Genomic DNA, 26,212 nt, shown 5'->3' on the forward strand with positions numbered 1-26,212 from the left:
AAAGTTGGTGCTATAAAAGACCAGTAAACTGGACAAAAAGCTGGGCAGGTGGACTCCAAGACGGCCAGCGACGACCCTCACCTCCTGCTCTTCACACCCTTGTGTAACTCCCTCTCTGTGAACGTGAGTGAAACCCGTGATTTGCTTCTAACCAACAGAATGTGGGATGTGTTGCCAGGCTGTGTGAGGCTGTGGCCTCCAGCTCCGGGCTGACTCTCGATTACCTTCTCAGTTCACACACTTTGATGAAGCAGCTCCCAAGTGGGAAGGAATTGGGGGTGGCCTGTGAATCCTGACAACGCCACATGGTCTCGGAAGCAGATCCTTCATCGGTCTAGAATTCAAATGAGACCCTTGCCTCTGCCCCAGGTACGTCTGCAGCCCTGTTGGGGCCGTGGAACAGAGGACCAGCTAAGTCATGCCCAAACTCCCCGATTCTGACCCACAGAAACCTTCCTACAATACACATTTTGCTGTTTGAAAGTCACTAAGTTTGTAGTAACTTATTGTACGACAATAGATAATTGATGTAAGAGTGAAGACACAAATTATGATATCAGGAATGAAAGTGGGGACACTAACACAGGACATTACAGCCCATTCAATGATAATAAAGGCATATCATGAACAACTTTACGCTTATATAATTGGCACCTTAGATGAAACGGACAAATTCCTTCAGAAAAACTGCCAAAGCTCACTCAAGAAGATAACCTAGGGAGGACCTTCAAGATGGTGGAGGAGTAAGACGCGGAGATCACCTTCCTCCCCACAAATACATCAGAAATACATCTACATGTGCAACAACTCCTACAGAACACCTACTGAACGCTGGCAGAAGACCTCAGACCTCCCAAAAGGCAAGAAACTCCCCATGTACCTGGGTAGGGCAAAACAAAAAAGAAAAAACAGAGACAAAAGAAAAGGGACAGGACCTGCACCAGTGGGAGGGAGCCGTGAAGGAGGAAAGGTTTCCACACACTAGGAGCCCCTTCGCGGGTGGAGACTGCGGGTGGCGGAGGGGGGAGCTTCGGAGCCACGGAGGAGAGCGCAGTCACAGGGGTGCGGAGGGCAAAGCGGAGAGATTCCCACACAGAGGATCGGTGCCGACCAGCACTCACCAGCCCGAGAGGCTTGTCTGCTCACCCGCCGGGGCGGGCGGGGCTGGGAGCTGAGGCTCGGGCTTTGGTCGGATCGCAGGGAGAGGACAGGGGTTGGCAGCCTGAAGGGGTTAGCGCACCACGGCGAGCCGGGAGGGAGTCCGGGAAAAGGTCTGGACCTGCCGAACAGGCAAGAGACTTTTTCTTGTCTCTTTGTTTCGCGGCGCGCAAGGAGAGGGGATTCAGAGCGCCGCCTAGACGAACTCCAGAGGCGGGTGCGAGCCGCGGCTAACAGCGCGGACCCCAGAGATGGGCGCGAGCCGCGGCCATCAGCGCGGACCCCAGAGACTGGTAGGAAACGCTAAGGCTGCTGCTGCCACCACCAAGAAGCCTGTGTGCGAGCACAGGTCACTCTCCACACCGCCCCTCCTGGGAGCCGGTGCAGCCCGTCACTGCCAGGCTCCCGTGATCCAGGGACAACTTCCCCAGGAGAACACATGGCGTACCTCAGGCTGGTACAACGTCACGCCGGCCTCTGGCGCTGCAGGCTTGCCCCGCATCCGTACTCCTCCCTCCCCCCGGCCTGAGTGAGCCAGAGCCCCCGAATCAGCTGCTCCTTTAACCCCGTCCTGTGTGAGCGAAGAACAGACGCCCTCAGGAGACCTACACACAGAGGCGGGTCCAGATCCAAAGCTGAACCCCGGGAGCTGTGCAAACAAAGAAGAGAAAGGGAAATCTCTCCCAGCAGCCTCAGGAGCAGCGGATTAAATCTCCACAAACAACTTGATGTGCCTGCATCTGTTGAATACCTGAATAGACAACGAATCATCCCAAATTCAGGAGGTGGACTTTGGGAGCAACAGTAGACTTGGGGTTTGCTGTATGCGACTGACTAGTTTCTGATTTATATGTTTATCTTAGTTTAGTTTTTAGCGCTTGTTATCATTGGTGGATTTGTTTATTGGTTTGGCTGCTCTCTTCCTTTTTTTTATATATATATTTTTCCTTTTTCTCTTTTTCTGAGTGTGTACGTGTATGCTTCTTTCTGTGATTTTGTCTGTATAGCTTTGCTTTTACCATATGTCCTAGGGTTCTGTCTGTCCATTTTTTTTTTAAGTATAGTTTTTAGTGCTTGTTATCATTGGTGGATTTGTTTTTTGATTTGGTTGCTCTCTTTCTTTTTTTTAAAATTTTTAATGTTTTTAAAATTTTTCATTTTAATAACTTTGTTTTACTCTTTCTTTCACTCTCTCTCTCTCTCTCTCCACCCCCACCCTCTCCCTCCCTCTCTCCCTCCCTCCCTCTCTCTCTTTCTCTCCCTCTCTCTCTCTTTCTTTTTTTTCTCCCTTTTCTTCTGAGCCGAGTGGCTGACAGGGTCTTGGTGCTCCGGCCGGGTGTCAGGCCTGTGCCTCTGAGGTGGGAGAGACAAGCTCAGGACACTGGTCCACAAGAGAACTCCCAGCTCCACGTAATATCAAATGGTGAAAGCTCTCCCAGAGATCTCCATCTTACCACTAAGACCCAGTTCCACTCAATGACCAGCAAGCTACAGTGCTGGACACCCAATGACAAACAACTAGCAAGACAGGAAAACAACCCCACCCATTAGGAGAGAGGCTGCCTAAGATTATAATAAGGTCACAGACACCCCAAAACACACCACCAGACGCAGTCCTGCCCACCAGAAAGACAAGATCCAGCCTCATCTACCAGAACACAGGCACCAGTCCCCTCCACCAGGAAGCCTACACAACCCACTGAACCAACCATAGCCACTGGGGGCAGACACCAAAAACAACGGGAACTACAAACCTGCAGGCTGTGAAAAGGAGACCGCAAACACACAGCTTTTCATTAACCGAAATGAAAAGACAGAGAAACACACAGCAGATGAAGGAGCAACGTAAAAACCCACCAGACCAAACAAAGGAAGAAGAAATAGGCAGTCTACCTGAAAAAGAATTCAAAGTAATGATAGTAAAGATGATCCAAAATCTTAGAAACAGAATGGAGAAAACACAAGAAACGTTTAACAAGGACCTAAAAGAACTAAAGAGCAAACAAACAATGATGAATAACACAAAAAATGAAATTAAAAATTCTCTAGAAGGAATCAATAGCAGAATAACTGAGACAGAAGAACGGATAAGTAACCTGGAAGATAAAATAGAGGAAATAACTATCGCAGAGCATAATAAAGAAAGAAGGATGAAAAGAATTGAGGACAGTCTCAGAGACCTCTGGGACAACATTAAACGCACCAACATTCGAATTATATGGTATCCCAGAAGAAGAAGAGAAAAAGAAAGGGACTGAGAAAATATTTGAAGAGATTATAGTTGAAAACTTCCCTAATGTGGGAAAGGAAATAGTCAGTCAAGTCCAGGAAGCACAGAGAGTCCTATACAGGATAAATTCAAGGAGAAACACACCAAGACACATATTAATCAAACTATCAAAAACTAAATACACAGAAAAAATACTAAAGCAGCAAGGGGAAAACAACAAATAACATACAGGGAATCCCCATAAGGTTAACAGCTGATCTTTCAGCAGAAACTCTGCAGGCCAGAAGGCAGTGGCAGGACATATTCAAAGTGATGAAAGGGAAGCACCTACAACCAAGATTACTCTACCCAGCAAGGATCTCATTCAGATTCGAAGGAGAAATTAAATACCTTAGAGACAAGCAAAAGCTAAGAGAATTCAGCACCACCAAACCAGCTTTACAACAAATGCTAAAGGAACTTCCCTAGGCAGGAAACACAAGAGAAGGAAAAGACCTACAATAACAAACCCAAAACAATTAAGAAAATGGGAATAGGAACATACATATCGATAATTACCTTAAATGTAAATGGATTAAATGCACCAACCAAAAGACACAGACTGGTTGAATGGATACAAAAACAAGACCCGTATATATGCTGTCTACAAGAGACCCACTTCAGACCTAGGGACACATACAGACTGAAAGTGAGGGGATGGAAAAAGATATTCCATGCAAATGGAAATCAAAAGAAAGCTGGAGTAGCAATTCTCATATCAGACAAAATAGACTTTAAAATAAAGACTATTAGAAGAGACAAAGAAGGACACTATATTATGATAAAGGGATCAATCCAAGAAGAAGATACAACAATTGTAAATATTTATGCACCCAACAAAGGAGCACCTCAATACATAAGGCAAATGCTAAAAGCAAAAAAAGGGGAAATTGACAGTAACACAATCATATTAGGGGACTTTAACACCCCACTTTCACCAATGGACAGATCATCCAAAATGAAAATAAATAAGAAATCACAAGCTTTAAATGATACATTAAACAAGATGGACTTAATTGACATTTACAGGACGTTCCGTCCAAAAACAACAGAATACATTTTCTTCTCAAGTGCTCATGGAACATTTTCCAGGATAGATCATATCTTGGGTCACAAATCAAGCCTTGGCAAATTTAAGAAAACTGAAATTATATCAAGTATCTTTTCCGACCACAACGCTATGAGACTAGATATCAATTACAGGAAAAAACCTTTAAAAAATACAAACAAATGGAGGCTAAACAGTACACTACTAAATAACCAAGAGATCACTGAAGAAATCAAAGAGGAAATCAAAAAATACCTAGAAACAAATGACAATGAAAACAAGACAACCCAAAACCTATGGAATGCAGCAAAAGCAATTCTAAGAGGGAATTTTATAGCAATACAATCCTACCTCAAGAAACAACAAAAAATCTCAAACAATACAACCTTACACCTAAAGCAATTAGAGAAAGAAGAACAAAAAAACCCACAAAGTTAGCAGAAGGAAAGAAATCATAAAGATCCGATCAGAAATAAATGAAAAATAAATGAAGGAAACAATAGCAAAGATCAATAAAACCAAAAGCTGGTTCTTTGAGAAGATAAACAAAATTGATAAATCATTAGCCAGACTCATCAAGACAAAAAGGGAGAAGACTCATATCAATAGAATTAGAAATGAAAAAGGAGAAGTAACAACTGACACTGTAGAGATACAAAGGATCATGAGAGATTACTACAAGCAACTCTATGCCAATAAAATGGACAACCTGGAAGAAATGGACAAATTCTTAGAAAAGCAGAAGCTTCTGACACTGAACAAGGAAAAAATAGAAAATATAAACAGACCAATCACAAGCAATGAAATTGAAACTGTGATTAAAATTTTCTAGCAAACAAAACCCCAGGACCAGATGGCTTCACAGGCGAATTCTATCAAACATTTAGAGAAGAGCTAACACCTATCCTTCTCAAACTCTTCCAAAATACAGCAGAGGGAGGAACACTCCCAAACTCATTCTACGAGGCCACCATCACCCTGAAACCAAAACCAGACAAAGATGTCACAAAGAAAGAAAACTACAGGCCAATATCACTGATGAACATAGATGCAAAAATCCTCAACAAAATACTAGCAAACAGAATCCAACAGCACATTAAAAGGGTCATACACCATGATCAAGTGGGGTTTATCCCAGTAATGCAAGGATTCTTCAATATATGCGAGTCAATCAATATGATAAACCATACTAACAAACTGAAGGAGAAAAACCATATGATCATCTCAATAGATGCAGAAAAAGCTTTTGACAAAATTGAACACCCATTTATGATAAAAACTCTCCAGAAAGTTGGCATAGAGGGAACTTACCTCAACATAATAAAGGCCATATATGACAAACCCACAGCCAACATCGTTCTCAACGGTGAAAACCTGAAACCATTTCCACTAAGATCAGGAACAAGACAAGGGTGTCCACTCTCACCACTCTTATTCAACATAGTTTTGGACGTTTTAGCCACAGCAATCAGAGAAGAAAAAGAAATAAAAGGAATCCAAATCAGAAAAGAAGAAGTAAAGCTGTCACTGTTTGCACACGACATGATACTATACATAGAGAATCCTAAAGATGCTACCAGAAAACTACTAGAGCTAATCAATGAATTTGGTAAAGTAGCAGGATACAAAATTAATGCACAGAAATCTCTTGCATTCCTATACAGTAATGATGAAAAATCTGAAAGAGTAATTAAGGAAACACTCCCATTTACCATTGCAACAAAAAGAATAAAATACCTAGAAATAAACCTATCTAAGGAGACAAATGACTTGTATGCAGAAAACTATAAGACACTGATGAAAGAAATTAAAGAGGATACAAACAAATGGAGAGATATACCATGTTCTTGGATTGAAGAATCAACATTGTTAAAATGACTATACTACCCAAAGCAATCTACAGATTCAATGCAATCCCTATCAAACTACCACTGGCATTTTTCACAGAACTAGATCAAAAATTTTCACAATTTGCATGGAAACACAAAAGACCCCGAACGGCCATAGCAATCTTGAGAAAGAAAAACGGAGCTGGAGGAATCAGGTTCCCAGACTTCAGACTCTACTACAAAGCTACAGTAATCAAGACAGTGTGGTACTGGCACAAAAACAGAAATATAGATCAATGGAACAGGGTAGAAAGCCCAGAGATAAACCCACGTACATATGGTCACCTTATCTTTGATAAAGGAGGCAAGAATATACAGTGGAGAAAAGACAGCCTCTTCAATAAGTGGTGCTGGGAAAACTGGACAGCTACATGTAAAAGAATGAAATTAGAACACTCCCTAACACCATACACAAAAATAAACTCAAAATGGATGACAGACCTAAATGTAAGGCCTGACACTACAAAACTGTTAGAGGAAAACATAGGCAGAACACTCTATGACATAAATCACAGCAAGATCCTTTTTGACCCACCTTCTAGAGAAATGGAAATAAAAACAAAAATAAACAAATGGGACCTAATGAAACTTAAAAGCTTTTGCACAGCAAAGGAAACCATAAACAAGATGAAAAGACAACCCTCAGAATGGGAGCAAATATTTGCAAATGAAGCAACTGACAAAGGATTAATCTCCAAAATATACAAGCAGCTCATGCAACTCAATATCAAAACAACAAACAACCCAATCCAAAAATGGGCAGACGACCTAAACAGATATTTCTCCAAAGAAGATATACAGATTGCCAACAAACACATGAAAGGATGCTCAACATCACTAATCATTAGAGAAATGCAAGTCAAAAGTACAATGAGGTATCACCTCACACCAGTCAGAATGGCCATCATCAAAAAGTGTACAAACAATAAATGCTGGACAGGGTGTGGAGCAAAGGGAACCCTCTTGCATTGTTGGTGGGAATGTAAATTGATACAGCCACTATGGAGAACAGTATGGAGGTTCCTTAAAAAACTAAAAATAGAACTACCGTACGACCCAGCAATCCCACTACTGGTTATATATCTGGAGAAAACCATAATTCAAAAAGAGACATGCACCCCAATGTTCACTGCAGCTCTATTTACAGTAGCCAGGACATGGAAGCAACCTAAGTGTCCATCAACTGATGAATGGATAAAGAAGATGTGGCACAGATATACAATGGAATATTACTCAGCCATAAAAGGAAACGAAATTGAGTTATTTGTAGTGAGGTGGATGGACCTAGAGTCTGTCATATACAGTGAAATAAGTCAGAAAGAGAAAAACAAATACCGTATCCTAACACACATATATGGAATCTAAAAAAAAAAAAAAAAAAAAAATGGTTCTGAAGAACCTAGGGGCAGGAGAGGAATAAAGACCTAGACGCAGGGAATAGACTTGAGGACACAGGGAGGGGAAGGATAAGCTGGGACGAAGTGAGAGAGTGGCATGGAGTTATATATACACTACCAAATGTAAAACAGCTAGTGGGAAGCAGCCGCATAGCACAGGGAGATCAGCTCGGTGCTCTGTGACCACTAGAGGGGTGGGATAGGGAGGGTGGGAGGGAGACGCAAGAGGGAGGGGATATGGGGATATATGTATGCATATAGCTGATTCACTCTGTTATACAGCAGAAACTAACACACCACTGTAAAGCAATTATACTCCCATAAAGATGTTAAAAATAAAAAAGAAGATAACCTAACAGTCGTGTGTGTGTGTGTGTGTGTGTGTGTGTGTGTGTGTAGAGATGCACTCTCTTGCATGCTTGCTCGCCCTCCCTCCACCCCTTCTCTCTCTCTCTCCCCTCCCTTTTTTTTTTTTTTAGAAATTAATTGTTTGCCTTTTTTTTTTTTTTTTTTAAATTTATTTTTGGCTGTGTTGGGTCTTCGTTTCTGTGCGAGGGCTTTCACCAGTTGCGGCGAGCGGGGGCCACTCTTCATCGCGGTGCGCGGGCCTCTCACTATCGCGGCCTCTCTTGTTGCTGAGCACAGGCTCCAGACGCGCAGGCTCAGTAGTTGTGGCTCACGGGCCCAGTTGCTCCGCGGCATGTGGGATCTTCCCAGACCAGGGCTCGAACCCGTGTCACCTGCATTGGCAGGCGGATGCTCAACCGCTGCGCCACCAGGGAAGCCCCCCTTTTTTTTTTAAAGAAATTAAATTTGTAGTTAAAAACCTCCCCCAAAAGATGGCTCCAAGCCCAAATGTGTTTTCACTGGGGAATTTTACCAAACATTTAAAAAAATAATACTACTAATTCTACAGAAACTCCCCAGAGAAATGAAGAGAAGGAAACCGTTCCCAACATGTTTAATGAATATAGCATTACCTTGATACAAAAGCAGACAAAAACATCATAAGAAAACTGCAGGCCAGGTAACTGAATGGAGTGCTATACAAAAGACTAATACGTCAGGACTTAGTGGAGTTTGTGCTGGGAATGGCGAGGCTCATTCAACATTCAAAAATCAATCCATATGAGTCAGCATTTCAACAGATCAAATGACAAAACATATAATCGTCTCAACTGATGCAGAAAAAAACCACTTGACAAAATTCAACATCAGTTCATGGTAAATACTCTCAGCAAACTAATAATAGAAGGGGATTTTCTTAATTTGCTAAAGGGTATCTATTAAAAAACCTATAGCTAGTATCATACTTCCTGGTGAAAGACTGAATACTGTCTCAATAAGACAGAGGACAAAGCACCACTGCCATTCACCATCACGCTGGGGAGCCTGGAGTAAGGAGGAGATACAATAAGGCAAGAATTAAGAACTTCCTGCAAAGAAGGAACAAAACTGTCTCTATTCACAGATAACAGGATTAACTACTCCTGAAAAGTGTCAAGGAATCTACAAAATAGACACTAGGAATTTCCTTAAGGGCTGGGGAATGACATTTGCATACAGTGCCCTTTAACAGAAACCCATGAGATTAATTCTATCTGCGTGAGGCCAAGCTTTCCCCTCCCCCTTTTCCTTCGGAAGATTCTAGGGAGTGGCTATTTCCTTTCCATAATCACCAACTATCGTTAGCTGCTTCTGTGATTAATTTTATTCTTCCCTGGATTAGTATTCAGACTCATAACTTATCCTCATCTATCTCCCCTTCTTCAGCCCCAAGGACAGGGTTTTTTTTTTATTGTTAGCACCTATAGGAAAGAAAAACAGGTAAGGTTTATCCTACTTTTTTCTTTCAATTAGATCCCGTAGAGAAAACCAGAAGTTACATACTTGTAATAATAACTCCTGGACTACCGAGGGTCATCTAGATTTAAGGGGACAGAGGAAATCACACTCTCTCTGCCCTTTTATCGCAAAGTATACCTGACCTCGGGTGAGGGGCAGACTTGGGAGAAGAGCAGGTATGCACAGGGGTGGGAGAGACTCTGCAGAGACCTGTGCTGCTGAGGGGTGGTTCGGGGGAGGGCTGCGGCGGGGACAGGAACGGGATCTGGAACTGGGGAAGGCTTGGGCTCTCGCTCGCCCCGCTCCACAAGGAGGGACGCTAGGGCTGTAAGCTGTCCAGTCAACATGAAGACCTACGGAGAATCTTCTTCCAGGTGGGGCTGGAGAGGGGGTGAGGGCCCAGTATACACAGACTAGAAGAAGAGGGCATGGTCAATAAAGGACACCTTGGAGTGTGTGAATACGTATTTCTAAATAGTGCCAACAGTGGGAATATCTGACGGTGCCATGATCGCCTCCAGAGCCACTGGATGTGAGGAACTGCATCATTTCCTACTGGTCACGTCCCGTCTGTTACGAACACGCTGTTACCTTCAAAGGACCCCATCTTAATAAAAAGGGAGATTCTTTAGCTTTTCCATCTATTCTCATCCCCGTAACTGTCATCTTCAATTTATAAAGGCACAATTAACAAGAGATAGACTCTAGGCTCCAGATTTTCCCCCCAAATCACTGGCTTTGATCCTTGGAGCTTATACACCTGTCACCACACTTTTAAAGAAACACAGACAAGGGTGGGGTGGGGACACGGAGGTTGTGTCTGCTCCTATCTTAAAGGCTGGACGGACGAGACGTCTGCTAGGATGTTAATGCAAATCAGACCAATATTTATGGAAATCCCCGCAAATATTTACTTCTGGCAGTTTCACTAACTCTCTAGCTTTAAACACCCTAGAACGTCACCAAAGATCTAAACCCATAGGAAGCTTATACCATGGCTACCGCCTCAAAATGAATCAAAAGAAACGCGATTACATTAAATGTTTTCATTTCTATCACTTAGTTGCCCTGAAATGCTGAATACATTGTGACAGCGTTTGCTCTCCCCCCTCCCACGGAGGGTCCAGTAAAATGCCAACGCCGTGGCCCAGAGGTCTTGAAAGTCTCCTCGATGTCATAAGTACAAAAAGACTAAAGACATCATTTTCGAGGCCGAACAAAAGGTGTTAAGACGAGATTTTTTTTAGCTTGAAAATTTCCAGCATTGTTCTCTTTGAAGTTAAATTCCCACGGTCTCACTTATTTCCTCAGCATCACACACAAAACAATCACTTACCAACCAAGACAACGAGTCTGTAGTTCTCATTCATCTGCCGTCGATAGGGTGTCACCTCCTCATAAGTGGGCACATCGGCTGTGTCGTACTGGTCACTCTTCTTGCATTCATACATGGATTTATTTGTTTTCTTATCTTTTCTACTAAGACGGAAACTTCTTCTAAAACCAGCTGCAAATTCAAAAAACTATTTTTAGCAATTAGCACTAAAAAAAGAGACTCCACCACAATACAGAAAGAAAACACCCTCAAAGTTGGGCTGGATTTTATTCACCATAATATCATTACAAGTGCACTTAGTAATAAAGGTAAATAGATGCTCCACTATTTCATTAAAACAACTGATAAGAGAATCATCTAACATTTAATTATACAGTTATAATATCATAAATTTTATTTGGTTCCAAATCATAAAGAGTTCTTTTCAGAAGTCAGGAACCAAAATAACTACGTTATAAAACAAAATAAGGAGGTCAGACATCATAAAGAAAATTTTTCACAGACTGATTGATGAACACATTTGATAAGAAAAAGTTAAAAGCACTAAAAACGCTTTAAATATAAATGCTGAATTTTCCCATTCAGAAATACTAGAACCTTTTATGCTATATTCTAAGCACAGCCTAACAACACACCTGTGCCACAGACAGCATCTACTGTTAAATAGAAAGAAAACTAAAGTTAGGGAGAGCACAGTGTCAAACAGGCCTCTGCACCAATCAGGCAGACAGAACCTGCCTGTCACTAAGAGCAAGTTACTTAACTGCTATGAGCCCCCAGGGGGTGGGTAAATGACCAAGCCCCAAGTTCTTTTTCTCCTACGGAAATTCTATGCTTTTATAATTTGAAGCCTACTGAAATTTGGAAATAAGTTTCAGAGCCACAACTGTGTACTCTTATGAATAGGTCATGTCATCCTTTATTAAAACAGCTTTTCGAGTATTTAAATAGATTTCCTGTCTGCTTAAACAGTCCCCCTCCAGCTCACCACTGTCATTTGAAATGTTGGCTCAGAAAAGCAGCTGCAAAAGTTCCTTTTCTCAGTCAACTCCCATTTCATTCTGCTTCTTCTTCATGTTGTTATATCATTCTCGTTTTATGCCTTTTCTAGAATAGTGATATTTACCATACACACCATTCAAGAATTCTTGGTCTAACCAACACTCTCAAAATCCAGACTTTAAAGGGAGGGAAAACAGCCTGCTTATTAAAATATGATATATATTCTATATCAGCTCCGTAGTACAAAACAAAACCCAAGTATATTATAAAACGTATAAAAATAGATTCTCTTTAAAAAGAATACTGATCAAATTTGATAAACAGAAAAAAACTTTAATAAAGGTATTTTATAATAAAACATAAAAATGCAATAACTGATCTGTGTGAATTTTAGGGTACATGAAAAATAATATTACTATTGGATTTAAAAGTTAATAATATTCAAAATAAAGGCGATATGAAAAAACAATTATCAATGACTATGGAGTTATATCACTCACCTTATGGACTCACAGTTTAATAAAAATCAATCAAGATATTAAGAATGGAGTGATAAAAGTTCATCTGATAGTATGTTCCTGGGACCCACCAAGAATCACTCTGATCTTGAGAAGATATTCGAATTATTTGAGGGAAAAGATTTACAAAGAATGTGAAATAAGGAAGACAACTGCTCTAAAGCTCTCTTATCAAAGACAAAAGGAAAAAGCAAACAGAATAAATGATGAAACACATTATCATCTTACAAAGAAAGATGCGATTCGAGGGACCAGAAAGGGGTACTGTGCCATCCTGGTCCTATGATGAAGAAAAGATGTGTGAATTTTAGGATCTCACCTGCAGAGACAAGTCAAGCTTGTACGGCAAGGGTCAGAGGATAGATTGTAATTACGTTTTGTTTCTTTGGTCTCCTAGGGTGTTGGGACATACTCATGAGAACCTGGGAAAAGGACCCTCAGATCTGAGCCCTCCAGCACCACACTAGCAGCTGCCGAGATTCTACAACCGCCCCGATGCTTAAGTGGTCCTCAGACAATCACATCTTCCTAATTTGCAGAAATTAGTAACACCATCCCAGCCTCTCCCCACCACTGTCGCCTGCGACCGCTGGCCCGGACTGGGATCCAGGATAAGGTGGTTTCCAGTTTGGCACAGAAATTACACGTTAGCTGTTCTAACTTTGCTATTCTGGCCTTTCAGGGTTCTAATTTCAAGTTCCCACAGACCTTGTAGGATTAGCAGGTAAAACTAAAAATTCCTTCACAATTATTCCTTGTATGCAGGGAGGGTTTTCCTCAAGTCACTACAAACGTCTGGCACAGAAATGGATCTAAGACATAAATGCCTCATCCACAATGAACTCAAAAGTGAAAACCGGAAAAATTCCTGATCCACGAATCCCAGCTAAATCCTGAATTTCAGTGAAAGTGCTTACCTAATGGAGTCTTTATGATTAACTGAAGGTTTCACTTCCATTATAGACAATAATGAGATAGTGGGAGAAAGAGAGAAGGGAACCAGATTTCTAACGTGAGATCTCGATGCACATCAAGGACGAGGACCCTGGTCTACAGGATGGCTTGCTGATGCGAGCTGTACGGCGCCTGGTACAGAACAGGTGCTGGATCAAAGTAGAAAGTACATTTTCTAAACAGAATTTTAAAAAGGCAACCCCCAAAACTCTACTATCATTCCTGTTTCATTTTCTTAACGTAAATTTCAACAAAGAAAGCAGGACGCATTTGGCATTTTCACAAGAGAAATGTAAGAGGCAGACGAAAGGACAAAGCACCGCATCCGTGAAGGCTCAGAGCTGGAAGCAGCCCTGGGGAGCAGCGGAGCTGCTTGGCCCCTGCGCCCCGGCCAGCGCATCAGGGACGCCACCACATGCGCCCACGCCCCACGACACGGCCCTGACCTCGCTCACGTGTTTTCCAGGTGGCCACGACCAGGCAAGTGGAATTCCCACAGGTTCCGAGGCTTGAGTACCTTGGCCCCGTGCCTCATTTACAAAACAAAGGGAAAAGTCAGCCAGGCCCATACGGATCCAATCGGAGCTCAGCTCCCTGAGCGTTAAAGGCTCAGACTGGAGGGGGACAGGCCTGGGTCACTGGCTTACTTACTAGCTGGGTGACTTGCCAACTGTTTAAAAACTTCTCAAAGGCTCATTTCTCAGCTTTAACATAAGGGTAATACTGTCAACCCCTCACAGGGTTATTAAGGTTAAACTACCCATGTGAAGCATTCGCTCAGTGCCTAGCATATGGCAAATGCCTTACAAACTAGAGAGAGATCAGGACCTGACTACGTCCCACCTAAACTAAAGTCCTCAAAGGCAGGAACACGCTGTGTCCCCTGTGTTCCCACAGCACACGTCTAGCAAGAACGGGAAAAACAAATTAAGGGGCTTATATGTTTTTAATTGGGTAATGCTACAAAAGACACAAAATAGTAAAGCCAGATTTAAGTATGTTAAATATTAAAAGTACCTTATTAAAGTGGTAAGGCATTTTTAAAGAAATAAAACAAAGACAAGTGTACATTAAGTATCCTTTCATTTTTTCTAGATACTCCTTCTAGGGCTGTGCTACTTCTGTTCCTATATTTAAATCTAGAGAGCATCCCTCTCTCCTGTCCTCCTTACCCATGATCCCTCACTTCCTCAACACACACCTATATATGGTCCATATTTACACCACACATTTATACACACACATACGCATACATATGCACACACGCATACACACATGTACATACATATATGTGCATACACAAAAATAGAGTCAGAAAACAAGAAAAGAAGAATCCCCAACCCAGAACAACAGAGGACATGACAAAAGGTATGAAATCCAGAACACTTACTTGCCTCTCAGATAAAAACAAAACCAGACCAGGTGGCCAGAGGTAATGGCACACTGGGCCTGCCGTTCAAGGCAGTACAGAGACTGTAACTTTCAAACTTCAGTGACACAGTGAGTGACGCGTCAGCACACCTTGGTTAAGTCTAAGCCCAAAGGAGAGTGACCTTTATGTCAGGAAAAGGGGTTAATAATTTCTGGCCTTCAGGTCTTAGGTGGTTCTCTTATTAAAAGGCTGACCAAGAATGTGTACTTAAACTGAAAGCAAACAGAAGGTTCTTTCCAATAAATGTGAATAAATAACCTAGAACGTATTTAATTCTAGCTCGTTTTCTGTTCACAAGTCTTAGCAAAAGCTGGCTTTTAAAAAGAAGGAGCAGGAAAGGAGCGGTAACAAGGAATTTGGAGTAAGGGAACAGTTTCGTACAAAATGTATTTTTCCTTATATCTCACATTTTTGTAATTTATAATTGGCTCAACATTTTTACGGACAGGCTTTTTCCAGGGCTCTTACCCACAGCTGCTAAAGATTTGTGTTTTTTAAGGAACAGCATGTTTACTTTATTACAATAGGAAAGTGGCTTCACAGTGAGGCTGCAGCTGCAGGTCAGCCCTTCATCACACGGAGACACTTCTTATCTAATATTTTCCAGCAGGAATAATTTACGGTGACTTGTTAACTTATTTAGTTGTATGGTTCTGTGTGAAAGTAAATTGACTTTTTATTATAAAAGATGACATTTAAGTTGCTTGTTATTTGCTCCTTATTTCAACAAGACAGCAATAAACATCCCTGTACATTCCTATTACTCTATGTCACTGATGACTTCATTAGGGCAAATTGCAAGAAGCTTGACAGATCTTGTCCAAATGCTCCTCAGATTGGTTAATAACAGTGTACATTTCCACTGGCAGCAAGTACAACTGCCCCTATTACCATTCTTTCATTAAAGGACTTCTAACCATTTAAAAATCTTTAGTGATTTGACAAGTGAAAAACTGTGTATCATTTCATGTTAACTGTTAGTAAAGTTGAACTCTCCTTCACGTTTATTACTCATTTGCATCTATTTCTTCTGTAAATTGTTGGTTAATACATGTTGATCACTTTTTGATTCGGGTCTTCATAAATATACATACACATACATGTACCTTTTAAGGTCACAGCCCTTGGCCCTATTTGTTGCAAAGACTTTTTAAGATTTTCAGTTTTCCTTTCCAAAGAAATTTTAAAGGTTTATGTATTTGAATCTGTGAACTTCTTTCGTTTGTAATTTCTTCCACTGTTTTCATGACTTTCCTACCCTTTAGTCTGATAAATACCCAAATTTTCTTAAATTAAAAAAAAATAGGTCACATGGCTTTACACTTAATTTTTTAAATCCATCTGGAATTACTCAGCTGTGATTACGAGATCAAGCTTGTGAGGTGAGGCTGTAACTTTACAGTTTTCTAAATAATTAACCAGTGGTCCCAGAAATACTTACTGAACAATCCTTTTCCTACTTTATATGAATACATACTTTGTACTGAAGCACCAGATAGTTAATTATGATGTCATGACCAGAAAAAGGTGATTCTTGGTCTGAGTTTAGATCATTCCCTTATTAGTAACATCAATACCAAAACAACAGAAGAAGTGGTGGTGCTAGTGGGTATTTGTTGAGAACTTACTGGATGACAGACACCATCTGAAGCACTTACGTGCGGTAGTTCATTTAACTCTCACAGCAACACATGAGGCAGGCATAACAATCTACAGGTTTAAGTAACTCTTCTTTTAGTGTCAGAAAAAGAAAACAACTGCCAAGGCCTTGGCTCAAATATTAAAAGATGAAAGAAAGTCAAGAAGAAAGTTTGAAATGTTATTCCACACACATAGATGTATGAGAGAAAAACTGGTGAGCCTTCAGTGACTTTATGAAATAACAGGAAAAAATTATCAAAGAGAAGCAGCAGTTTAATTTAGGGATTAAAAATTATAAGCTCTTTTTCTGTTAGAAGATATTTTTCAAATATAATTAAATATATTTTTGATACTGCTCTGTATTTAAGATGATGTGTAAAATACAAAATATATACAACAGTGTCACTGCCCCCAAAGAGTTCCTGATCTACTAGGGGAAGAGAAATTATTCCAAATACTTATAATTTAAGGGTTTTCACAACATAGGCTCAGGAGTAGAAACTAAGATTTTTTAGCAAGTACTTCTAATCTGATTTGACTTTGACATTTCTCTTAAGTAAAAAAAAAAAAAAAACTAAACTCAGGCAGTTGTGATTTGGTTATTTTCAAAGCTACTTCACTATATTTATTGATATAACACCATTCATCAAAAGGGTATTAAATTTAATGCTTACATATGTGAATTAAGACTCATTTGGTATTAAAATTAGCTTCAAATTATAAATATTATGCCTAACCATCCTATAATTTCAAATGTTAGATATTTTTAATAGTAAAAAAAAAAAAAACTTGAAGCATCCAAAATATACAAAGTATGGGAATGATTAATTATGAAACACCTTTTCAAAGAAACGGGGCTGAAGACACTGCTATATTTAAAATACACAACCGACAAGAATTTACTGTATAGGACAGGGAACACTGCTCAATATTCTGTAATAATCTAAATGGGAAAAGAACTTGAAAGGAATAGATACATGTATACGTATAACTGAATCACTGTGCTGTACACCTGAAACTAACACAACAATGTTAATCAACTATGCCCCAATATAGAATAAAATATTAAAAAAACAACTATACGGCACCATTAGAATTGCATTTGATATACTAATAAATGGAAAAACTGGACATATACAACAGTCATAGTTACACTATGAGTTTTACTTTTACTAATATAAAAATTGGTATGGATACAGAAAAATGTATAAAAGCAGACAATGATTGTATTAGGGAAAGAGGGCTGTAGGCAACTATTTTGTCCTATTTTTTTAAAGTTTCCATAATATTACGTAATTTTACAATTAAAAAAAAAAGAAAAAACACAAAAACACCGAACAAATGAAATCCGGTATTGGTAGTTGCATTTGTGTGGTTATACCAACATATAACAGAAAATACGTTTTGATTGTGTCTCAGAGGCAGGTTCCAGTCTTCTGTATTTTGAAATGATTATGGTAACAGATCAAAGTTTTATATTCTTAAAGGTTAGAAATAGCCAATAAATTAAAATACTTAAAAAGCAATGAACGTAAAAACAATGGAAAATTTGTTTTAATAAGAATACAGTATAAAAACTAAAGATCAAAGGTCAAGGAAAATAAATAGAGAACCAGCAGTCTCACCTAAGAAGTGAAGATGGTAAAAGAGAAGCAGTCTGGGTTTTGAAAACTTACAACTAAACTAATCAAATTGATAGGAAAAATTTTTTTAAATCACAAATTGTTATCATATTCTTTGGCTCCCATAAATAACTTCAGTGTAAATTTTTATAATTTAAATAGTTATCATTTTAATGATCTTACTTTTTCATAAAATTTTGACATTTATGATGACATTTTATAAAAAAAAAATACACAATCTTATGGGCAGTCATCTCCATTAACACAAAAGGCTCCCCCCACCCCCGCCAGCAGAGCCAAGGTAACTCACCACCAACACCAAGAGCCTCAAAAATCACAGGTGTGAATGAGAGTGCGACCTGCCTTTCTGTTAACTACAAGAAAATAAATCCTATTGTGTGACTGCTTGGACTTTTCAAATGGCACAGTTTCCATCTTTGGTTACACTTCTGTAACCAATCTGATATAATAACATCAGATATTATGCATCCCCAATGTTTTTAAGAATATAAGCTCTTAATATGTTAAATGTTACAGATGTTGGTAGACTGGGAAAGAAGAGTTTCAGTGAAAGCTGCTTGAATTATAACAGAGCGATATCGGCCATAGGCACCTCAAAAGTTAGAGATCTATAGAAGGGCCCACTCTAAACTTCCCGATTTTTTGAAGAAATGCATTTACTTGAACACAATCAAGAAAAGTGCTTAGTTTCTTAAAAGAAGGTAAAAATAAGCATTTTAATTATTTTTTTCTCACCTTAAATATACTAAAACGTGCTTTTAAAAAAAAAAAAATTGGGAGAACTGCCAAAAACGTTGGATGAAAGTTATTCTCTTAAAACAATGGATTAATTTGACCAAATATTTAATGAGTTCAATAGGTACCTTAACAAGGAAGAGGGACTCCCCTGGTGATGCAGTGGTTAAGAACCCGCCTGCCAATGCAGGGGACAAGGGTTTGAGCCCTGGTCTGGGTAGATCCCACATGCCGCGGAGCAACTAAGCCCGTGCACCACAACTACTGAGCCCACGCACTAGAGCCTGTGAGCCACAACTACTGAGCCCACGCACCACAACTACTGAAGCCCGTGCGCCTAGAGCCCGTGCTCTGCAACAAGAGAAGCCACTGCAATGAGAAGCCTGCGCACCACAACGAAGAGTAGCCCCCACTCACCACAACTAGAGAAAGCCCGTGTGCAGCAATGAAGACCCAACACAGCCAAAAATAAATAAATAAATTTATCAAAAAAAAAAGGAAGAGAAAAATATTACTATGAATGAACTTTTAAAGAAGACTTTAAAAAAACTCATGTAGACATTAATAAAAACTAATTATTATACAACAATAGGCTCCTGACAACAAAATGTTGGAAATTTCCATTAAAATAAACATTTTGCATATAATGCCAATCTTGTTATAATGATATAAATCATAAGAGACATGTAAAGACTATGTAGTAACGTTATCCTAAGGCAAACTTATTGTTGAAGTGATGTTCCCATAGTATGCCCATCATAATATTATCCCAAAGACAAAGAAAGATAATTAAGAACATCTTAAAACAACAAACAAGTAAAAATCTCGGGAGGAAGTTTAAATTGAAAAGCAACGCAAACAGTAAACTATAAAAGTAACTGAGCTCTAGAGTGGCTGGATTAGTCACCTTCTACATCTTATAAAACAGTGTCAGGGAAAAAGAAAAAAAAAAGAAACCTGAATGTTATCATGGATTATATTAACTGGCCATACATATGCTAATTTTGTATATAAAGGGGGAAATGGCTTTCAAACAAGGAAAATTCACCTCTGGAATGTCACAGATACAAAGTTGCTTTCAGTATAAAGAAATGTTCAAATACCATAATTACCCTTGAATCTTTCAACTCATCTCCAGCTAAAAATAAAAATAGAAACTCAAAGTACCTAATGAAATCATGGAAGCTAATATAAAATATCAATTTGCAATTTCCAAGAAAAAAAAATTACCTAGGTCTTAAAAAGTTTTCCTGATACCATCAACAATGTATTTTTAAAGCACAGCACAGCATTACCATTAAAAAAAAAAAGAAAAACCACATGAGAATTTAATCTTCTTCCAGACAGCTAATAAAGAAATGAGTTCTAACTTACTCTTTCAAAATTATGAGAAAATACAGTATGCACACATAAAAATTAATATAAAAATATAATTCTGAAAGGGGTAAAATTGGATTTGAAATTTTAATGTATTTTTTTAAGTTGAGTCTATGCAACCTAAAATTCTCCAAGCAGAAATGGTTTCTTTCTGCCCGAGAAAATATTTCCAAGTAGTATTCCAGACATGTCAAGATTACGCAGAGTTCTTTCTTGTTCAAGAAATAACCTGTACCACTTTTGAAAGAATGCTTCTAAACGTTCTCTTTGTATAAATTTTATTTTTTTGGAAAAAATATTAAGACTGTATATTTTGACATAGCTGTAGTTACCTACATAACATTCGTTAATAAAATGACTGAATATTGGAACAAATGGGAGTTTTTGCTAGATTTATAAAATAGGCAATGTAACTAGAGGCTCACTGGTGTTTAACCACTGGACAAATAAGAAACAGGATCAGGAAGAAACACAGAAGTAGAGATGGATAAATAATAGCTTTTAAAAGAAATAACAGCAAATGGATGGTTTCGTTTTTATTGAACTTTATGGTAAACACTTTAGTTAAACAGAAAGAACAGTTTTAACTTACAGAAGTCCCAAAACTGATCTTGTTTTAAAAAAATGCATGACATGCTCCAGCAGGGGCAGAAGGGGAGAAAAACTGATGATTTTTCAGGAGATCATTTGCAAGAAATTATGTTTGAAGACAGATGCATGATAAGCAGTGCTTTGTGAATTGTTTATAACACAATTTCTATAATGAATTATACAGAGCAAAAACATTCTGCAATTCTTACCAATTAAATAAAAAACCAATTACTCTTCATATGGACTGTTTTGTATTGTAGTAGGGAAAAAGGAGAGAGAATCTTTAAAGCTTGCGCTTCTACCACACTGAGAAGCAATCACCCTTTGGAAGCCAGCATATGTGCGCGCGCACAGACACACAGACCAAAAACACTAACTTTCACACCATCCACCAAAGCTAAAGGAAGTTGTCGAGAGCTTATAGCAGGAAGTGAATTACTTCTAATAATTCATGTGTGTGGGTATATATACATGTGTATATACTTTAAGTATATACACACACACACACACACACATACTTTAAAAGGTGCAATTTTCTGCAATTCATGTTTACAGCATACTATCAATTTACCTCCACTTTATTAATTTTATGCAAACAATACACAACTTACACTGCCTAGTCAGTGAGCTTTTTCCTTCCTTCCACTAGTAACAGCCAAACCTCTTTTATTGATAAATATGCTGAACTTTAAGAAATGCAGCGTGTTACACTACAAACCAGTGTACATTCATATCAGTGATGGCTCACTAAATATGGTTTTAAGATATAATTCTTATATAAATAGACATTCAATTATTGGAGTGTTACAATGTTACTTTTTCAAAAGAGTCAACTTTGATCATTTTGACATGGAATGTATTTCTCAAAAATGTAACCAGTCATCAGGGAAAGGGCTACTTATATATGTTGTTTTGTGCTTGATTTTACACACATCAGAGAAAGTGAAATTGTGCTTGATTTTACGCACATCAGAGAAAGTGAAAATAATCAAACGTATTCACTGAGTATAGGCCTCATTTAGATCAACAGGGACCCTGGGCATTCCCATTTTAGGGTCCAAGGGTATTCTGTCTGCACAGTAATCCCTTCTGCTTCACTTCTCCTTCTGTGGACTCAGGAGATACAGTGTAGAGGCAGATGAGGGGCAAGGCGAAGGGTCTCAGAAATTCTGCTATTTAAATAGTCCTTGGAAAAGACCTCATGAGATGGCAGAATTTCTCGGAACTCCCGTGGCTATGTTCCAGAGTGGTCCTAGAACCGGAGAAGGCGTCCCGTGCTCAGGGTGGAGGCAGGCGTGTCCTGTGCACGTAGGTGTTCTGTCAGATGAGGTGCGCTACCGCGTGTCTGTGAGCGCAGTGGCACAGGCTGGGACCTGATGTCACCAGAATACTGTGGGTGTTTTGTAGGACAGGCAGTCATCGTCTGAAACGTCACAAATCCATTCCATGTTGTGACTTGTACGGTTTAAATTACTTCTTTCAGTGCAGGAAACATTTCACGTGGAAGACATATTAAATCTCCAAAGGGTAAATTTTTCCTCGTTGCACTAATTACCACAGATACAGGTAAAGTGGTAACAGGATGGAGAATGTGACGGTTAATCCTATGTGTCAGCTTGGCTGGGCCACAGTGCCCAGACGGTAAACATTATTCTCGATGCTTCTCGTAAAGGTGTTTCTTGGATAAGGCTAGCATTTAGATCAGGAGACTTGGAATAAAGCAGATTACTTTCCATTATGTGGGTGGGCCTTATCCAATCAGCTGAAGGCCTTAATAGAACAGAGACTGACCTCTCCCTGAGCAACAAGGATTTCTGCAACTGTAACGGGGAAGAGCTAAATCGGCCTCCAGGTTGGATCTGTTTCTTTTACTTTAACCTTTGCTTTTCGTTGCTTTTGTTGTTATAATCATACACAATGGCCTGCCTCAGGGAACCCCGCCCACCTGTGAGCGGCTGCAAGAAAAAAGAAATGAACACATCCCCTCCCCGAGGCTGGTCATTTCAGGAGATGTTCTGAAAGACAGATGGCCCTTTTACTTTACTCCCTCACCACCTCGCCCTCTCTGATTCTATAAAAGAAACTGGCAACCAGACCCCGATAAGATGGTTTTTCAGAGACACTAGTCTGCCATCTTTTCCATCTGCCAGCTTTCCAGATGAAGTCGTCTTCCTTGCCTCAGCACCTCCTCTCCGATCCGTTGGCCTGTCGTGCGGCGAGCAGAGCAAGCTTGGACTCGGTAACACCAGCAGACTGCCTTTGGGCTCAAACTGCAACTCTTCCCTGGGTCTCCAGTCTGCTATCTACCCTGCAGATTTTGATTTATCAAGCCTCCACAATCACATGATCCAATTCCTTAAAATCTCTGTGTGTACATGTGTGTGTGTGTATGTGTGTCTATGTGTGTGTGTGTATGTACACACATTCTGTTGCCCGACTAATACAAACAATTAGGAGGGACATATTAAAATTTTAGAATAAACTAACACTTCCTAGTTAGTGGAGAAATTAATTGCAACATTTCAGCATCCCTTAAAATAGAGAAAAGCAATAAAACCAATATTTGTTTCTTTGAAAGGATCAATAAAACTGACAAACTGTTACCTACCCAAATTATTAAAATTAGGAATGAACATTACTACTGACCTTGAAGAAATAAAGAATATTATAAAAAACAAATTAGATAATCTAGATGAAATGGACAAATTATTAGAGAGACACAAACTACTGAAACTGAAAAAGGAAGAGAAAATCTGAACAGATACTTAGAAGCAAAGAGATTGAATTAGTAATCAAAAAACTTCCCACAAAGAAAAGCCCAGGACCAGATGGCTTCACTGGTGAATTCAATCAAATGTTTAGAGAATAATTAACACAATACTTTACAAATATTTTGGAAAAATATAAGAGTAGGGAACACTTCACACCTCATTGTATGAGGCCAGTATTATCCTGATACCAAAATCAGACAAAGATATCACAAGAAAAAAAAAAAATCTACAGACCAATATCCCTTATGAATATGCATGCAAAATCCTCAAAATACTAGCAACTCAAATTCAACAACATATTGCAAAGGATTATACACCATGAGCAAGTGGGATCTACCCTAGGAATGCAAGGTCAACGTATAAAATCAATGTTTACACTACATTAGTAGATTGAAGGAAAAAAGCTACATGATCATCCCAATTGGTACAGAAAAAGGGATTTCTATATACAAAATGAAGTAATCTTCAAACAGAGATAGTTTTTTTTTTTTTAATTATTAGCACCTTTAATTATTATTATTATTATTTTTTTTGGCTGTGTTGGGTCTTCGTTTCTGTGCGAGGGCTTTCTCTAGTTGTGGCAAGCGGGGGCCACTCTTCATCGCGGTGCGTGGGCCTCTCATTATCGCGGCCTCTCTTGTTGCGGAGCACAGGCTCCAGACGCGCAGGCTCAGTAGTTGTGGCGCACGGGCCTAGTTGCTCCGCAGCATGTGGGATCTTCCCAGACCAGGGCTCGAACCCGTGTCCCCTGCATTGGCAGGCAGATTCTCAACCACTGCGCCACCAGGGAAGCCCCCCAGAGATAGTTTTACGACTTCTTTTCCAGTCTGGGGGCCTCTTCTTTCGTTTCCTTGCCTAAGTGCTGTAGAACCTGCAGTACCATGTCAAGTTAAGGGGCAAGAATGGACAGCCTTGTCTAGTTTCTGCTCATAGGGGGAGAGCAGTCAGCCTTTCACCGTTAAGTATGCTGTTAGTAGATGCCCTTTATCAGGTTGGGGAAATTCCCTTCTATTCTTAGTTTGTTCAGTTTTTATCACAAAAGGGTGCTGGATTTTGTCAAATGCTTTTTGACCCAACCAAGCTACCAAAACTGCTCACCAAGGCTGCTGGTAACTCCCACACTGCAAAGTCAATGGTCAGTTCTCTTTTTCTCCTCTTCTTTGACTTATCAGCAACATTTGTCAGAGGTGATCGCTTCTTCCTCCCTGAAATGTTATTTTTACTTTGCTCCTAGAAAGTCACACTCCCGGTTTTTCTTCTCCTTACCTCACTTTGGGTTCTCTTCTTGCCCGTATCATCACTCACTCCTTGGTGATCTCATCTGGCTTCATGGCTTTCAATTTGATCTAATATCGACAACTCCAAAATCAAGAGCCTCGGTGCAAGAGCCGCCCCTGCAATCACCTATCCGACATCTCTACCTGACGTCTTAAACGCAACCTATCCCAACGGAAGTCCCGAAGCTCTCCCTACCCCAATACCCTCCTCCGCCGTCTTGACCAGCTCAGCAAATGGTCACTCCATCCCTGAAGTCACTAAGCTCATCCCTGATTCTCTAACTGGTCTGAAGATCCCGTCAGTTCTACCTGAAGGGAGATCCAGAGTCTCCTGTCTTCTCCCCACCTCCACCTGTGATATCTGGGCTCGAGCTGCAGCCACTTCTTGGCTGGATGACACACGGCTGCCCCCTTCGGCCCCTGCTCCCAGCAGATCAGCCCGGGTGACCCTTAAGTACACGTCAGGGCAGCTCACTGCCCTGCTCCAACCCCTCCGTGATTTCCCATCTCACACAGACTAAGGGCCGAAGGAGTGTGCTCAGCACCCCTCGCACCAGCATCCTGCTCCCTCGCCAGCCTCGATTCCTGTCGCTCTCTCCTTTCTCCACTCCGCCCCGGCCACACGGCTCTCCTCCCTGCCCCACAGACGCTTCAGGGCCCTGTCTGAACGGTCCAGCTCCCTTCCGGGACCACCCTGGAGAAACCTGCGTGTCCTCCCCTGCCCCGGCGCCCATTCCTGCTTCACTGTTCCTCACGGCACTTCTCACCGTCGGATGTATCATATAATTTATTTAGCTACCTGTCTCCACCCCACCCCCTTACAGAAGCGCTATGAAAGGGGGTCTGTTTGGATCTCTGTTGAAACGCTAGTGCCCAGAACAGTCCGGAACATAACAGGCGCTCAATAAATATTAGGAAAAAATGCTAGGAATAGCATTATAAGGAAGTTTTATCCTGCAAATACCAGAAGAAACTGTTAACCAGAGCTGAAGTGGGCGTCTCTTGAGGGAGGACACAGCAGTAAGGACGAAGAGGGAAAGGGGCTCCTGTTTGTGGCTGCCAGACTTGTGATGTTATTTGACTCTTCAAACAATTTATTAAATAGAGCCATAGGAAATTGCTGACATTCCAATGCCTTTTGACCTACAAAAAACAGCAATTTCACATGCTTCAACCTAATGTACATATTACTTTGATAAAAATATAAATTAAAAATTATTTTTAATAATTTTGGTGTGGGGAATACAAACGAAAACTCAGAGGACAAAGGAAAGAATTGCATTTGACTATGCAAAAATTAAAATGTCTACATGATGATAAACTTGGCCT

At 40.1% G+C, this 26,212-nt stretch overlaps 1 protein-coding gene across 2 annotated transcripts in view; it reads right to left on the minus strand.

The window, feature by feature from the left end:
* MPP7 (membrane palmitoylated protein 7) overlaps positions 1-26,212 on the minus strand; it is a 262,627-nt gene that overhangs the window by 43,378 nt on the left and 193,037 nt on the right. For both annotated transcript variants that reach the window (XM_036841370.1, XM_036841369.1), the window contains one exon: positions 10,943-11,113. In XM_036841370.1, the coding sequence (XP_036697265.1) occupies positions 10,943-11,113 (171 nt within the window). The remainder of the gene's footprint in view (positions 1-10,942; positions 11,114-26,212) is intronic.

This window comes from Balaenoptera musculus, chromosome 2 (genome assembly GCF_009873245.2).
Source record: "Balaenoptera musculus isolate JJ_BM4_2016_0621 chromosome 2, mBalMus1.pri.v3, whole genome shotgun sequence".
NCBI classification, from domain to species: domain Eukaryota; kingdom Metazoa; phylum Chordata; class Mammalia; order Artiodactyla; family Balaenopteridae; genus Balaenoptera; species Balaenoptera musculus.